The sequence below is a fragment of the Aptenodytes patagonicus genome, chromosome 6, assembly GCF_965638725.1.
Source record: "Aptenodytes patagonicus chromosome 6, bAptPat1.pri.cur, whole genome shotgun sequence".
NCBI classification, from domain to species: Eukaryota; Metazoa; Chordata; class Aves; order Sphenisciformes; family Spheniscidae; genus Aptenodytes; species Aptenodytes patagonicus.
The window spans coordinates 62,954,568-62,972,146 of record NC_134954.1 but is presented as its reverse complement, the minus strand read 5'-3'; the positions used below and the strand labels follow the sequence as shown (position 1 = coordinate 62,972,146).

General features: G+C 45.2%; 1 protein-coding gene across 3 annotated transcripts in view; it reads right to left on the bottom strand.

Moving 5' to 3' along the window:
- Positions 1-15,414, bottom strand: part of SLC15A2 (solute carrier family 15 member 2) — a 55,646-nt gene extending 40,232 nt beyond the window's left edge. Inside the window, exons 1-2 of one of the 3 annotated variants that reach the window (XM_076342966.1) lie at positions 15,221-15,414; positions 16-62 (exon numbers count right to left, since the gene is read on the bottom strand). In XM_076342966.1, the coding sequence (XP_076199081.1) occupies positions 16-62; positions 15,221-15,287 (114 nt within the window). In that variant the 5' untranslated portion in view covers positions 15,288-15,414. Of the gene's footprint in view, positions 1-15; positions 148-5,054; positions 5,113-15,220 lie in introns of those variants that run through there. The other 2 variants (XM_076342967.1, XM_076342965.1) reach the window with 2 other exon arrangements.
- Between the last annotated feature and the right edge of the window lie 2,165 nt (positions 15,415-17,579).

Below are 17,579 nucleotides of genomic sequence, written 5' to 3'. Positions count from 1 at the left end.
AGCTGTAACACTCACCGGGGATTTTTTCCGAACAGGGAAATCTCCTTTGGGGGGATCATCTCCTGCAGAAATAAAAGTGAACAAAGTTTCCTTGGATTCATTTCTCTGAAAAGCGTTCATCTCCCCCCTCGCCTTGTCTCCCACCATGCTATGTGGCTGTGGTGAGTTGACTGGGAAGATTTCCAACCTCAGGCATGAAGTTTGATTCAGTTTGAGTTAACCCTAATTGAGCACATTTGTGCAGCCAGGGCAGAAAGGGGAGGGAGATGCTACCAGGAAAGACAACTCCAGAGTTCGAGAAGAGTCGGGGAACGTAGCCTAAATCATTCACAGGTTGGTGCTGTGAGCACTTTGTGGCATGGACCTCCTATTTGCTTGGCATGCCCCCAGCTATTGTACGCGCACCAGCCCAGCACAGCATTGTATGCTGAACAGATGTGAGCTGAATAAAAATCCCAGGTCCCAGATACCCCTACAGCCTGCGGATTTAGGAGCAGAGCTTGCATCTCCCTGCCGATGCGGTAATGACAGGTTTATTCTGCAGGAACTGCAGGGATCTCATTCCACTGAAAAGCCACACATCTATCCCAAGTCAACTACCAAAATGCTCATCACGCCAAACCCTTGGACACTGCATGTCACAGACACCTGCACTGTGTTTCTTTCTTTGCTGTCCCAGGAGTGAAGTGACCCAGGGTTCATTCCCGCAACAATTCCCTGGAATGACCTTGCTTTTTCCTATGGGGCAGTTTAATCCTGAAGGCACAGCCAGCACCCAGGAGCAGCCCCAAACCCCATCTCTACTTCCTGTTATCCAAAAGGCCACCTCAGGGCTCCCTATATGGCAAATGCATCCTATCCTGTGCTGGGAGCCCCTGGATTCCCCCTGCAGCTACGTGGGCTCAGCTCCCTGCAGGTACCTTCTTGTCCCCCCTCCCCTGCCCTTCCTGCGGGAATATAGGAGCTCTTTATCAGTATTCTTCCAGTGCCAGTTGCAATTACAGAGCAAAATTCACAACCTTCCCATAAACCATCCTCTGTGGCTGTGGCTCAGCAGTATTCTCCGCGCAGTGCAGGCTTTTTTTCTTCCCCTTACATTTGGCTTCTTTAAAAGGCAAATGTTCAAAGAACTTTCCCAAATATTTCTCCCTTCTCTTATCGGCAAAAGTACAGACCACACCCAGAACCCACAGCTGGTACAAGAAGTCTCCATAAACTCATCCCTAGTTCCAGTACCGAGTTGCTGCTAGTGCTTGGGTATCACAGGAACCAGGTTTGCAGTTGACAACCAGGAAAGAGGCCTTTGTTCACACCACAGATCCTTAATCTGGCTTCAGTTATTGCTAACAAGATATGGAGAACACTTAGATAAGGGACTCAGATGTGACAGAGTGCACAGAGGAAGCATAATTACTCTCCACATTCCCTCATGTGCTCTGGCATTGCTTCCTCTGAAGATCCCCAGGGACCCTCTTTCACTCCTGCTAACTGGGCAGCTAAACATGGGGCCAACCAGGCAGCTAAACATGAAGCCCAAACTTCAGATGAGGCCAGGAAGGTCTACCCATTTCTTACTCCCTTTTGCTTCTACAGCAGTGGCAAAGCAGTTTGGTACTCCCCCATACCGCCACAGATCAGCTCCTCATCTTCAGCCCTCCCAGTGATTTGCACACCTGCATGACCTTGCTTTTCACCTGGGTCATTTCTCAGGTGCCACAAACAGCCTCCAGGGAGCTAGGGTTTGTTAAGCCCATTTCATGGCCAAGAGTGACTCAAAAGCATACCCAACACTGGGGGCAGTGCAAGGAACAGGACTTGTGCACGTTGGTCCTGTCTCCTGCACACCAGGTTAGCACGTACTCTTGTGTCCCACAAGTCTGACCCTGTGCTAGAGGCAGCAGGAATATTTCTGTGCCCTCTGGTGGTATCTCTTACTGCCCCAAGTATCTCTAGACAACTCCTGGTAGAAACCTGCTGTATTCTGCCACACACAGGTGAGCAGAGCAAACACAGCAGCAAAGTTATTAAAGGAGTAATACAAAAGGAAGACAGAAAAGGTTTCACCATCCCTTGTGCAGGGCTCCCATGCTGCTGCAATGTGATGCCTTAATATTTTCATCATCCTGCAGCTATATTCCCTGTGTGTGTACACAGCCACGTACGTCATATAAGCTAAATGATTTATTTTTTTTTTTTAATACTAGCATGAGAAACCATATCAGTCAGTGGGATTAACATACTACTTGTTAAATACACTGCAGAGGTGTTTAGGCCGTTAGCTGCCAGAAGCTTTTCTGAGACAAAAAGGGAGAAAAGGAATTCAAATGTCTGGTAATAAATGGTAACTCATGGCAAACGGCAAGAACAAGTTAAGGAGAATAAATCTGCAAGCACCTCAGATACAAACAAATTCAGAATAAGACTCGATAGAAGGAGACCTGGGCAGCTGGGCTGAAAATCAGGAAGGAATTGTACCACAAATGGAAATAAGGTGGCACTTCTGAAGGCAAGTATAAACAAACATCAAGCACAGAGAGATAGAGGCTGCAAAGCTAAGGCACACAATGAATTACAGCTAGCAGGGGGACACAAGAGACAATAAGAAAAGGTGTTAGAAATGCCATCAATATTGGAGAAAGAGGAAGGAAAATGAAAATCTGTTATTTAAACTAGAAAACGAGCAAACAAAAGCTCATCCAGAGAAGCCAGAAAAGTTGTGTCCTTTCTGTTTGTCTTCACTAAAAAAACTAAATTGCAACAAGATAACACCACTAAAATGAACCAGTAGGAAATGGGTGAAATGAGACAAAAACCCCTTAAAGAATATTTGGAAACCTCAACTGTGCTCAAATCATTAGAGCCTGATGAAGTTCACCTTCAAGTGCTGAATGTAGTTTTTGAACCACTTCCCTTGTGAAGGGCAGAAGCAGGACAAGCATCACCACTGTCTTTAAAAAGGCAGGTTAGGACAATCCAGGCATGTTCCTCCATAGCCAGAGAGATACTTGATTGGATAATCCCTTCTAAGCACCAAAAGGAGAATAAGGATTTCAAAACAGCCATTCTGGATTGGAAAAAATGCTCTCAAACCAGACTGTTTTATTCTTTGGCGACAGGGTAAGTGGTGTAACAGCTAGAGCAGCTGTGGAGGTGGTATATCCTAACTCTAGTGTCTCTAATGTCTCACAAGGAAAAGAGGGTCCAGATGAAATACCCATATAGTGGGCAACTGGGAAATCCCTCTCAGAGTAGCTATCATGAAACACACAGGTCCATAAGCAAAGACAACATCAGCACAGCCAGCGTGCTGCTCACGTTTGTATCCAAAACCAGGATGGAGCAAGCCTAGGGGAGAACAGGGTATGAACTCAAAATGATGTTAGTAAATGGGAGAAACCACTTTGCGGCTTTGGAATGAAAAAGATGAAATTCAGGGAAGAAGACTACCAAATGCTACCCCTCCCCATTGACAGGAAAAGCAGCCACAGAGACCAACTATTCTCCATTTTCATCAAGGAGGAGTTTAGAAAGCAAGATGGTCCACTCTGAACATCGTGACTCAACGGGAGGGTCTTCCTTACCCTTTGCATCTCCGGTCTCTGTGTGAGTCATTCTAACTCGATTCTAACTCAATTTTCTTTTATATGTTTCTTCCATGCACAAATTAATAAGGTGAACCTTGCCATCAAACTTATCGAACCTTGGCAAACCCCTGTTAAACTTCGTTAAATTCCATCAAATTCATTGAACTCTGTCAAATTATTATTCTACCTCAATAAAACATACTGCTGCTTCTCTCTTTTGAGTGAGGTGCATTCCACTCATTCCGTGACAAGGGTAAGATGAGAAAAATAACTGACTTTGTTTTCAGTAAAGAAGATTTGGGGCTGCTTTTGGCCAAATTCCCTTTCTGCAAGGACAGGTGAGCACTGGAACAGAGGTGGCAAGGCTGGGGCTGCAGGGTTCGGGCAATCCCTAATGTCTGTTATGTAAGAACGTATTAGGGACTGGCTAAATGTCAGGTCCTGACCCAGAGCAGGCAGATGGATGAGGTGCCCTCCTGAATTTCTATGAAAATCATGTGCTAAACAACTTGAACTGGTAAGCACGAAAGCAAGGACTGCTTTCTGTAAAATTTCCTCTTTTCTGAGTTATCCTTTATGGAAGTGGGGAATCTGCAGGATGATTCATGCTTAAATGTAATATTCAGCTGCCAGATGCCTTGCATAGTCAGAAGTTCCCATGAATACATTTTTCTATGACTTTCAGTTCATAATTTAATTTTTTCTGGTTCCCAAATCCACAGGAAGACAATCTGCATTTTCCCTTTGCATTTACAGTCCTCAGATTCTCACTGCTTCCTGCTGCAGTACTGTGCACATTAATCTGTTTATACTCAACTTCATTTTTATCTGCATTAATCTTGTGGTACAATCCCTTTTGATTTTCAGCTCAGCCACACTGGTCTCTTAGTAATGAGTCTTGTTTTGAATTCATATACACTGGCCATACTTTTATAGCCCTTTTACCGTATCTGTGTTTCTATTCCTCTTTCTCTCTTTCCAAGGTAAGGTTATAAGAAGCTAGATGAATGTGTGCCAGCAACACTTAATGATCTGTCCCTGGATGGACAAGATAACCTCTCCAGGTCTCTTCTGGCTTATTTTCTCCAATTCTTTGATTATAGGAAAGAGCATGGCTTAACTGATTTAGACAGATCAAGACTGGTTTCCATTGCCTGCAGACTTCTCTCAAACTTCAAAGTAATTTAAGAAAATGATGTATCAAATCACTTGAACAACCAGGAAAATATGCCAGAAGTCTTCAGACCTGCATCTCTGCTCTATTCACCAGCCCTTATAGACTCAAAATTGTAAAGGTATTTAGATTAATACCACTAACAACATCAAGCACCTAATCTGTATTTAAAAGCCTGTCATCTGGTCACTAGTCAACCTGTAACAATCAGAGAAACTTCTCGTCCCTCCTGGTGCCTTTTTGCCTTCAGTTTCTTCTGTGATTAGCAAGAAGAAATCCTTAAAAAATTCTCTCACCAGCTTGGGCTTCCTTTGCAGCCTGCAGCATGCCGTCCCCCTCTGCCATGCCTGCTGCTTCCTGCGCACTGGACGACACCAGCTGTGTTGTGCCTGAAGATGAACCTCGTTGAGCAATCCTGGCTCGCTCTCACCTTGTTGTTAATGTTTCACTTCACAACAGCAGTCCTTTGGTCACCAATAAAATAGTTAAACGTTCATTTATTTTTGATCTTGAAGTCAAACTGAAGTCATCTCTGCTCAGCTCCCAAATGTCATAGGGAATCTGCCTTTCTCCTTGAATACAGCCTCTGAGGCATCTTTCATGGATGTTCACGATCAATCACTTTGCATTGCAGGTACACTATCTTTCAATAAAATTACTACTTCTGGATGAGAACAGGGACTGGACTTGTGACTAGACAGCATCTACAGCTGGCCATAAATCCAAACTTTTGATGCTGTACACCAGCTACAGAGATGGCCTTAACTATACACGTCTATTAGTAGTTAAGGTTGTGAAAACACAGGGTTTCATCACCTTTTGACAGACTGGCTTCAGTTCCTGGTTCTTCACATGTCACACAGGAATGCAGACATAACATTGACGTGCCGTCCTCCCAGACCCTTTTTCACTTTAAAGCCATGAGCTGCCTGAAGGAGGACCAACATTTTTGCTATCGCGCTTCTGCTGTTTATTTCTTTCTGCTTTCCCCCCATAACCTCCTCTAAACTGCTGTGACTTCCTTTGAGAGAGGCTCTAAGGCATCTCCTCTGCAGTTGAAAGCCCCAGATATTTTCTGCAGATACAGAAATGGCTCACAGTGAAATTCTGTATGTTCAGCAGTAGAGCAAAACAGGGTTTCCATCACCACACATCATAGCCCTGAGGCCACCTGCATCTGAAATCCCAGTCCCACATGCTTCATGGCCCCATATCTCTTATCATCTCCTCAATACACAAAATATAGTCAAGGCTACAAACAGATACGTAGTTCCTAATGAACTCTGCTATTAGCTGACCAAAGGTTGACCCAAGGGAACTGGGCAGGAGGACTACAAAGATGCACTAGGGAAACACTAAGAGACATCCAAACTTTACGGTGAAGAGAAACATGCAGCAATAGCTACTTGTATGTGTAATAACGAGCAGCCTAAGCCGATCGCAGATCAAATTCCAAAATGAAATGAGGAATAAATTCCTACATGTGTTGAGTCATTTGATAAAGCAACAAGGGATGCACAGGCTGAAATGAAAGGAAAAAGAACAGGACAAACAACTCATAAAAAGACAATGGTAAATTTAAGTGGCTTGTGAAAAGGGGATTGAAGCAAAACTTTAGTTATGGCTACAAAAGAGCAAGCTATTCACATAAGATATACTGAAGTAAAGATAGATGGTAAGAAGGATTTAAATCCAGAATGTAGGATGTATGGCCAGGATCCAAGGAGCATTAGTGATATTATAAGAAGATGTACCATAGATAAGTACAAAGCACAGCATGGCAAAGCTAGCAGTATGAGACTCTAGGCAAGCACTGTGAAAAATAAGCAGAAAGGAAGTATGAGCACTACAGGCCAGACAATGCAATAGAGAAGAAAAGCTGGAGGGAGAATAGTTGTTGGGAAGAATAAAAAGCTTTACTTTGTAATGCTTGTGACTTCTGTTAGAAGATTGGGGGGGGGGGGAAACACGGCAGGAAAGGGCTTTTCTTTCTGAATGACTTTTTTAAGAGACTGTCATAGCATGGAAAAATTACGATTTTTCTCTTCATTGGAGGGAATGTCCAAGCAAAACACAGGGAAAGGTAGAGCTGATCAGCTGAGGCAGGAAATGAAGAAAACCCAGCACAAACAAAATACAACCACAAATTTAAATTACCTTCTAGTCTCTCAAGATGGGAGTATCACAAAACCACTGCAAAAAATTGGAATTCGGCTCCAGAATAAGACTTGTGGTCTTTCAGAACAGACCACTGATTAACAGTAAGTTAATACCAAGGAAGCTATATATTGCATAGAAAATCAGGAATAGTTTAACCATTCAGGCTGTCAGTACGGAGACGGGCTAAGTGACCTTTTGAATTCCTTTCCAGCTATCTTCCCCTCCAGTTCTAAGTTGTACTTCATGCTACGGGATAAGGTACCGTGCCCTGCCTCAGAGCTGACTGATTTCAGTAAGTTCAAGACATAGAGAAATGGACATCCAGGTGCCCCATGCAATCTGGACCCATGGGAACATGTCCAGTCCCTGGGATGTTTCTATGTTCTGCCCTTCCTGCTTGGCCTTTGTTTCCCCTTTATAGTGATTTAAAGCATTTTAGGAATGCTGCCCGCTTCTTAGAGACAGTCCCTAGTTAAAACAATAGCTAGTTTTACTGTTCACACAGGTATGTAAAGTCAGCAACAGAAGAGTGCTCTGAAAACACAAATCAAGGAGAGCCAAGATAGGTGTACAAGGGAACATGAGCTCAGTTTCTAACACACTAGTCAGTGCTGTCTAACTCGCGAGGGTGTAAGTGATCAATTCTGAATGTCTTTTTTATGCCCCTAACAAACAAGATGTGCTAGTCCCTCAGACACCCAGCACCACAGCTGTCTGGCTCAGGCACAACTCAGGCTCTCTGTTCAAAACCTCTGAATAACAGAGAGAGCCTGGAAACAGGAAAATCTGAAGGTTTACCCGGTCCACTTGCCTGGGGCTGAGGCTGGGTTTTCCCCTTCATGGAGAGAGAAGGTGGGAGGTCCCTGCAGCTGGAAGAAAGATGGATGTGGTGTGGCAGGACTTTGGAAAAGCACTTGAGGACCATTTGGTGTCCCAAGAACATTTTCCCCCTGGTGGTATCAGAAGCGGGATCTTACATAGTGCCTTTCAGCAGCAGGTCTTGGGGCATTTCACTGAACAGATATCAGTATCTCCATTTCTGAGACGAGCAAAAGAGGGAAGAACCATCCTGACGAAGGCAGACTCCGCTGAAACCTCTTGCGTGCCAGCCCAGCAGTCTATCCATTAAGCTGCTCTGCCTGTAGTATTATCACAGCAAAGAAAAATCAGCTACTGATTTATTCTGCCACAGGCTCTGAGGGATAGTTCAGCTACTGAAGACATCGCAGCTTGCAGCAGCCTTGGGTCTGGAGGAACGCTGACAGTCACATCCAGTGCCTCAGTCATCCCTTGGGTGCATTGCCCTCCTCTCCATGCTCACTTCCAGCCTCTGGGACAGATACTGCCTTGGGAATTTCCCTTTTTGCACTGACCCCCCAGCTGGCCAGTAGCTCCTTTCTGGTGGTGAGTCCCACACCCTCTCCCACCCAGCTCCAGAGTAAAAAGCTGCTTTTACTCACTGCTAGCCTCTCCTTCAGTGAGAGGCAGCTGGTAATGAGAAAGCGGGAATCCTGTAACTACTCTAGTCCTCACAGCCAGCCCACAGGGATGCCCGGCACAAGAGCAGGTGGGGGGGAGTGTATTGGGTAGTGAAGGAGGCGGCACGGCTACAGGATGTGGCAGCAGGACCCCGAGGTTCAGTTCTGACTATGCTACTTGTCGGGCACCTTGAGCATATATTTCAAGTTTCCTAGCCTTAACGCTACTGGCCATAAAACAAGAGTCAAGCAGCACTAATCTCCTGTACATCTGGGGCGAATGGTTTCATTCATTAATCCAGCTACAGGACTAGGAGAATCTCACGGAAGGCATTAATTACAGCTTTTCCAATTTTTTCCATGCACCCACAGTAAACAGCCTGATTGTTTCATTCTTTGCAAGCTTATCTATGTCAGGAGACATAATGCACTGCACAATTTCAAATCTTTGTCATCACAGAGAGGGTATTCTCACCATATCCCAGCACACAGCTGATTTTTTTACTACAGCTTAAGTTAGATTGCAATTTTGTAATCAGTGTTTCATCAGGGCAAGCTGCCAGGGACAGAGAACATGTAAATCCCCAGAATACCTCTGTTCTAATAAAGAAACCTGCAGATCTAATGCAAAGAGATCTGAGCTCTCTGACAATGATCTCTCCCAGATGCAAGCAGGCAGCTGTGATACAACCTGCTGCATTCTAGGGACTGTCATTTCCACTGAGATGTTAATCAGGTCCTCCCCAGCCAGCTCCCTCCACTGCCACACCAAGGGCCAGGCGGATCAGGGGCTCATCCAAGATTCATTAACTCTAGTTCCCTGCATTTTCATAACAAGCTTGCAGTGCCATCCGTTCTTTTCAGCCTCCCCCTGCAGCGACTGTGGGGATCAATCTGCTAACATGGTGAGTGAGAGTAGCTTTCACCAGCTCCAGTGGGAAGCACAGTCATGGGGTTTTCCCTGCATCAGGTCCCAGAGGGACAGGCACAAAATTAGAGACCTTTTTTGCCTGTTTTTAAAAGGTTGCTCTAAACATACAGCCTTTGGGTCTCCAGGGATCATGACACTTTATAGCACAGTTAATTTTGTCCTGACCATCCTGCGCCCAGGGCAGTCTGCTCTCCACTGGCACTCGGGCAAATCCCCTCTTAGTTTGGCAGGGAGAAAGGTTATACTTGCGTAGGAGGAAGAATTCGTCTGTGCCTCTTCCTCCTTATGCTAACTCCCCCAAAGAGGTCCACTTTTCCTAAGAGCTGAGTAGCCTCTGATCCACCTGACATCAGTGGGACCAGGGGTACTTAGCCTTTCCCAGATGCCACCCCCACAGCACATGCTAACTTCCCTCTGCTCAACATGCCTTTCTCCCAGAAATAACCTCTCCTGTCTCAGCAGCTTAACTGGAGCGCATCTTCTGGCTATGATCGAATACTGAATCAGGCACTTGCTCTAACCTTCCTCTTCCATCCCCAGCCTGTCTCCTTCCCCCTGGGATCTTGCATGGGGTTGGGCCCATCACACAACAGCCAAATCCTGCATCACATATCTGCAAACACTCTGCATGCTTCACTTGTGCAAACAGCAACCCTGAGCACAGAAAAGTTTTTCCCATGGGCACATGAAAACCACCTCTGGTGTTTTCTGGCTTGTGGCCACCCAGGAGCTATAGAGCAGTGCTGAACATGCAGGGCAGCAGCACGGCACACGCCCAAGCAGCAGGCAAGGGTGTCCGTTGCTCTTACTGCATCTGCAGGCCACCAGAGCCTTGCTGGCTTCACCAGGAGCAGAGCCAGCCCCATGCGTTTTGAGTGATTGCAGGCACAGGCTCAGAGCATGAGTCCTTTACAACACCAGGAGGTTTAATGAAGTCAAATTAAGCCACGTTCACTTTTCAGGCTACTACGTTCACCTCCAGGCCCTTCTGCTTTCCTAATCTATTTCTAAGCAGTTCCTCATACACTATAAGGATACAAACCCTCCGCAGATTTCCAGTATCTTCATGTGGTGTGCTATCAGCTATTGATCTGGTCCTTCTTTACATTTGTTACTCACCAGCAGCCAACCCCATCTGTATCTGAGCAAAGCAAAATGCCCAGACCTAGCAAAGGTTTCACTAGTCCCAGCACTTACTCTCTTAAACCTATTGCTCTGGAGATGATGTCTGCCTGGCAAACAGGGAAAAGCTCATCAGCTGCAATAGCAAGATGGGAATGGTACGCGTGGGTTGTGAGGTAGCATAGGCATGTACCAGCTACAGCTGGAGTTTCTAGATGATGAAGATGTGCCCATTCAGGTCAGTTAATATATCCACTGCAGTCTCATCTGTGGTGCCTGACAAAGGCAGATGGCGTTTCTGCCCCAGCTGATGAGCAATGGTGCTGGTGATGTGCTGGTATCGGCTTTCCACTACCCCTTCCATCTCCTGTGCTCAAAGCTGGCATGTCTTTGCTGTTTGGCATTCAGCCTTTAGATGTCTCCAAGTGCTCCTGCGTAGCCCTTAGTAAAAAGAGGACAGCACACTGGTACTTGGTGACAGAGAAATCCATTAGTGCCAACGTTTATCAGCTTTAATAAACCCATGCCAAAAAAAAAAAGCAATCACCTTTTCCATGACCTCCAGCTATGCCTAGGCTACATGAGAAGATCTAGCCACGTCAGTCCTTTAAGATGCAGAGGGCCACTCAGGAGGTATATATTCCATTGACTTCAAAGAACCTTTGAGTACTCAGGAACTTGCAAGAGATTTGTTTATAGAAATAATCACTCTCAGAAGCAAAGTGTACATGGTACTTTTTCTCTATCTCTCATTCAGTTTTACCTCTAACAATAAATCACTAAAGAGACTCAACATGGAATGCCTTAGCATTGTACTCATCTAGAAATATTTCTTTGCTGTATAGACTCAGATTAATATTCATTCTCTCCGAGAGAGAGACAGCTAGAAATAATTTGAGGCAATAAAACCAGTTTTCAGCATTCCTGACACTTCCCATTGTTAACAAACAGATGATCTTATAACGGTAAAGTCAGAGGAATAACTCCCCTCTTATACGAGATCTGATTGACTAGACATGACAGATGGTGTTTTTATTACTTTCCATCTTTATGCCATTCTAAAAGAGGCCTCATCTAATGCAGCCCAGGCTGTGTTTTGAGTCGTAACCTCTCAGATAAGCAAACCCTGTTTCATCAGGTTAATGGATCCTTACTTGATTCAGGAAGGCAATTTTCCTTAAAGTTATTCTAATCAAGTACTCAGAGCCCAGATTGTCCTGGCTGATTGACTGCCAGCAATGGGTAAATCCTTCTACTAAGGACCATATTTATTTTCAAAGAAGGAAAAGTTATTATTATTATTATTACAGAACTAATTCTATCCTGTATTCAGTGACTTCTCAAATACTGGCTTTTACTGCAGTCAAAGAATTAAAGATAAAAGTAAAGTTAATGCAGCCTTCTTCTCAGTAGTTTTATTAAATAACAGGCAGGAAAGGAAAATTGGAGAGAGAGATGGCCTGCTGTCTATTGATACCCCCTCGATTAACTGCCCCTATGGTAATAGCATCTGACCCTAATCAGCACAGACCCCTTCAAGCACAGGCTTGCTCCAACCTGTCTTCCTGCATCAGCCTCCAAATTGAGGGCTGTCAGCCCAAGCAACTTTGCCACCAGGCTGGGAGTAAGTGACAGAGGACTATCCACGTTCTAAAAGAAAAGTTCTGAAGGAAAACCAGTGCCTCAAGGATGCTCCCTGCAAGTCCCATCTCCAGCATGGCATCTGGGTCCAGAAGCACAGTTTGGCGCTACAGCTGCTTGTGAGCACAACGACAGCCCATGTGGAGATAGCGATCATAGTGGCCTGCTGCCTTGGCTCTTGATTGACTCAAGTCACTCTAGACAGAAACCCTGCTAGCTGCGGGGCTGTCCAGGCTGCCTGAAGAAGCAGATGGGAGGTCCGACCTCTCCTACTCTCTTCCACCTACTGCCAGACTGGTCCAGCAATTGAACCGATGTAAGGACAAGGAAAAAAAGCAACCATCCCAAGGCTGTGCAGAAAACCAGCCACAGAAACAAGAACTGGGCCCACAACTCCCACATGATCATTCAGTCAGTGCTTTTACTTCTCAATGCACATATTACCTTTTCACACAGCCTCACAAGCAGGACTGGTAGCCCTGGTGCCCCATCAGACATTCAATACTGGATTTCCACCTCCAGAAAATCTGACCCCCAGGAGCTTCAGCTGGAGTTTGCAGGGCAAGCAAAGTGAGCTACTTGACACACAAAAATTTTTCTTTGCCATTTTCTGAGCAGCTGAGCTGTTATCCTAACAGCTCTGCTGAAGTTATTGATGCCTCAAATGAAACGATCATTCTCAATGATTTTTACCTACCAGACACCAGATTTTTAGGGTTTAGTCAGGCAGAGTATTACATTGTTATATCAAGGCAGGCATCTTTAAAACAGTGATTATTCTGCAGGAACGATAAAGATGCTGGAGAATACATTAAGTCTTTTATTCCTCAGAAGGACTACAAGGCAAGGAGAGGTTGTCAAGCTGTGATACAAGGGGAACCTAGAAAACTATATTTTCTCCCACTTTATCATACAAACCAGTCCTCCAAACATACTCCAGTTGTGCTCATAAGCCAAAAAATCCAGCAAAGACCTCAGGATTCCCCATCTACCAAGAACTCACAGTATTTGCATTCAAGGGCAGCATACATTGAGGGCAACATAGCAAATACAACTAGGAGGGCAGCAGGACGATAAGAAGCAGCTAGAGAGCAAGCAGCTCTTACGCATGTTGCAATCACACTACAACAGCACTGTTGCACTACACAGAAACCTGAGAAAAAACTGCTAACCCCTATGCCATAAGGCTGATGCTTCACCCTTGAGGAGCATTCAGCAAATCCAACCCCCACAGTAACGCTGTCCAAATAGACTAGTGGGACATGCTGCCTTTTAAACTCACCATCACCACCCAAGTACAGCTCAGCTAGGTCCACAGATGTATCTCATTAAATTAATTATCCCATAATTACTTGGTGAAGACTCAAACCTCATTAACTCACTCTCTTCCTCATCTCAAATCAAGTTCTTCCCATGCTTGATTCTGTAGATATTTTACCTTCTATTTTTGAAATGTGCTTAAGATACAGAGGGGTGTGAAAGGTTTTATGTATGTCTTGAAGTAGTGGCTGCAACTTTCTGCTTAGCTTAGACTGAGGCTGGGATTTGGGTGCACAGGAGGAACCCAGGCACAGGGGAGGGCATTTCAAAGCAAGGTAGAGGATGGTCTCACAAGATTTCCACCGCTATGAACTCTCACAAGATCAGTCATTCATACCATGTTGGAGAACTCATTTTGAGGCAAAAGCTTCGGATTGATAGAAATTGATTTTTTTAAGATTTCTGGCCTCCTCTGGATTGGAGAGGGACATGGTCTGCTCCAGGCTTAGATGCCAGGTGAAAAGGGTGTGTTTGAATCAGAGGCTCCCAAACCAAAGTCAGAAAGTATGGCTGGGCTCAGGCTCAAGGATTAAAAGTTCCTAAGCTTTCTCAAATGTCTCTGTTCAGGTTCTCTCATGTAGCCTGTCACATTTAAAACACACAGCACGCTTCAGGAGAGGCAGCCTTTTAAAATAGTGCTCTCCTCGAATATCGTTACGGGGTAGATTGCAGACACCTCTGAGCTCAGAGCAAGTACCACCAGCAATTGTTCAGATAGGGGATCAATAGAGGGGCATAACTTAAAAAACATGTTACTTGTGGAGACAGCCTCCAGGGATAGCCCTGAAACTGTCCCCACAGTTAAACAATCCCAGAAGTAGGCATCCGTCCCTGTTAATTACTGCTGGGAAACAAGGCATCAGAGCAGCAGGAGGAAAAGATGAGCTTGATTCTTACTAGGTCTCATCTGCTACACCAGTTTTTTAAATGAGCAGTGTACAGTGGAGAGAACTTGTCCCTGGGCTTGAGGCAAACCCCCATAAATTGGGTGAATGGACCATAAGCAAAATTCACCCCCATTCAGTTTCCAGTGTCTGGGAATAGCTGACTCCAGCTGCTTTGGAGAGAACCATTTGGAGAGAGGCTCCACGGCTATCGGATAAACTGCCCCAGTAGGTTTCTCATTGCCTTTATTGAGTGTTGGGTCAGACCCTGTGCACAGAAGTGTCTGTGATCAATGAACCCATGATTTGCTAGTTCTGCCCAAGGGCTTATTTACAGTTAATCCAAACCAACTTGATTCATGAAACTGGCTGGAAATCTCATCAGAACAGGCTTTGCAGATAGATTTCTGGCACTTTTTCTTCCAGCACTGGCTGAAAATAGAGCAAAAAGAGGCTCCAGCCTCCTCTGAGTTATTTTGTCAGATCTGGAGATGGGTGATTAACTCACAAAAAATAATAGTAGCTTGCTCATTTTCTGCCTTTTGCTTTTTTCCCCCTATGAACAGAGGTGGTGTTTTCTTAGGTTTATTTGTTTTTCAGAACTATGTGTCAAGTAGTTTCTGCAAACAATTTCAGGTATTTCGACAGCATTAGTGATCTGCAATGTAAGCAGGCACAACAGGACACATCATAGGTTACATCGTACACTTCAGAGTTTGTCACCTGGATGAGCATACATCTTAGAAACAGGTTCGCAGTGCACATGTGCACAACTCTCATTCTGAAGCTCTTTCATGGATATTTTGGATGATTGCCTCAAAACAGCCAACTCCTACAAACATTCCTCACACAACGTCTGTCTGCTCAAGCACTCCCAGCCAGGGAATGTGGAAAGAACAGGAACACAATCAAAGCACGTTACTTACGGGAATATCTGCAGCAAGTCTCAAAGAAACATGTCGGTGGAGTGTCCCCAGGTGGAGGGATTTCCATAGAGGAAGCAGTGAAGTGTTCCAAGACAAAAAAAGAGCCCTATTAACTGTTTAAACTCTAGGATGTGTCTGAGATGAATGTAGGGAATGAATATAAGGTTATTTCTTCTTGTATGCACAGCAGCACTTTTACACCATGCTGACATACAGAGAACAAATGGCGAAACAAGCTCTTGGCCTCACAGTAACATTGTTCTGTTTGTTGTCCCTGAAGGCTTTCAGTTAATCTTCATCTGTGGGTTTGGCCAGAGAAATGTACTGGTGAACCTCCCCTCTCTGATTTCTGTATACAAACTTAAAGCTTCTTGAGGATTCATTAACTCTTTAATTCATCATTCGTGTACTTCAGGGGAGTCTTTCGTATTTTCTGTACCGCTCAGTGCCTTTCTAAGTGTAGGGTTATTGGTGGTGTCTCTTTCCGACTTGCACATGCTCCAGAGCAGCAGCTCCTGTAGAAACAGCTGGTTCTATGGGGAGGATAGACAGCTAAAACAGGAATTGTGTTGGAGCTAGCTTGGCCAGACCTGGTCTCTCTCAGCCCTACAGCTTCCTCCTTTTTTCACATTCCCTGTTGGAGAATGGAAAGCAACTCAAAGGATTTGGCTGTTTCAAGCCACCTTACCAAAAGTGACGAGACATCAGAATTGATGCCATATGTTTTCAGGAGTTCATATTCAGCTTAATGCCTAAAATTAGATTTAGACTTTGGTGAATGGCAAGCAGGAGGGAAACTCGCTGTACTGACTACTCAGCTTCTCCAAAAAGCCAGTCCTCCTGTGAGTGCCGAACACTTCTCAGGCGCCCCCACTTTCTACAGATGCAAGAATCACTTTGCCATTCAAGTGCAGCTTGCAGTGAAGTAGGAGCAAGCCAGGCAGGTATAGCTGTATTCCTAAGGCAAAATAACCTGGGTTCTTTAATTGCCTGAGATAGGAAAGAAGTTTTCACTTTCTTCAGCCTTGCCTTCATAATCCACTGTAAAACTGAAATTTGCTGCTCCTCAGAGTTGGTATGCTGCAGAAGGACAGAGCCTGATACAGGTGGCCGGCTGGCCATCCACCCAGGCACCCCGTGCCCCATCCCCACAGCACCCAAGCACCTCAAAGGCACCAGCAGCTCCCTCCTGGTTCAGGCACGGGGCTCCAGAGAATGCAATTATTTCAGCCCCATTGCTCAGGTTGCTAAACCACCTGCGGCATGTTAGTTGTTAAATAAGGCTGATGATTGATGAGCAGTGTACAGATCATTTTAGAGGAGATAAACCAGACATTCAAGATGCTTGTGACAGAATAATTCAGAGGACATGATAAGATGCCATTGGATCCCTTGAGATTAAGAGCCTGATTGTCCTCTCACCTATTTTGGTGAGAAGCAGGAGGAGCTGCTTTGTCTGTGGAGCTAAACCTGTAGTAAAATGGTTTGATAGGAAGAATCATCTCCTCCTTGGGTCTTGGCAGGACTGCACTGGAGTGAGGACATCTGGGTCCCCAGACCTCAGTACCATCTGGCTGCCCAGGAAACCCAGCTCATTTCCACGGCGAGGACCCTGAAAACCCTTGGCGTCGGGGGACTTCCAGGCTCCCCGGCACAGAGGCAGGAGCCTGAAAGCCCTGCAACAAGCTTGCAGCTCCCATTGCTGCTCCTAGCAGGGAATTCCAGACTTCTGGGGTCTTCTACACACCTAGTTAGGCCCGAGTCTGCTCAGGGCATGTGAACTGCCCTTCAGACCGTAGCAACTAGCGTCAAAGCCACACATGCTGGGTCATGGATATAGAGCCCTCCTCAGAGACAGTAGAGAGAGAAAATGAGGTACATAAGGGCAGGAACTCAGGCACTGATGACTGTGAGGTCACCAAGGAGAGGAAGGAAGAGAAGCAATACAACATGAGGGGAGCTCAATTTGCCACAAAAGTCATAGACAGAGATATAAAAAGCTTTATAAAATATTCATTCTGCCTCAGAGTTCATGCATGGGAAGAAATCTGTCAAGGCAAACATGCCCCATGCAAACACCACCTGGGAAATGCTGAGGCAGTTCTCCTGCCCAGTCCCCTCAGCACATTAAGACGTCAGGTCAGTGACAACAGGGCTGGACAATACTTCAGTTTATAAAAAGGTCAAGGCTATTTTCAGCCAGCTGCACTTGGTATGTGGAGCAGCCCCAGCTCATTACATCTGTCTGCCCCTAATGCTCCATCCCTATGGGGTTTCAGAACAGCTACTTTGACCAGAGTCAGTAAAACCAAATAAATCTGTGTTTTTAAAACGGGCTGTGTAGAAAATTTGCAGTGTG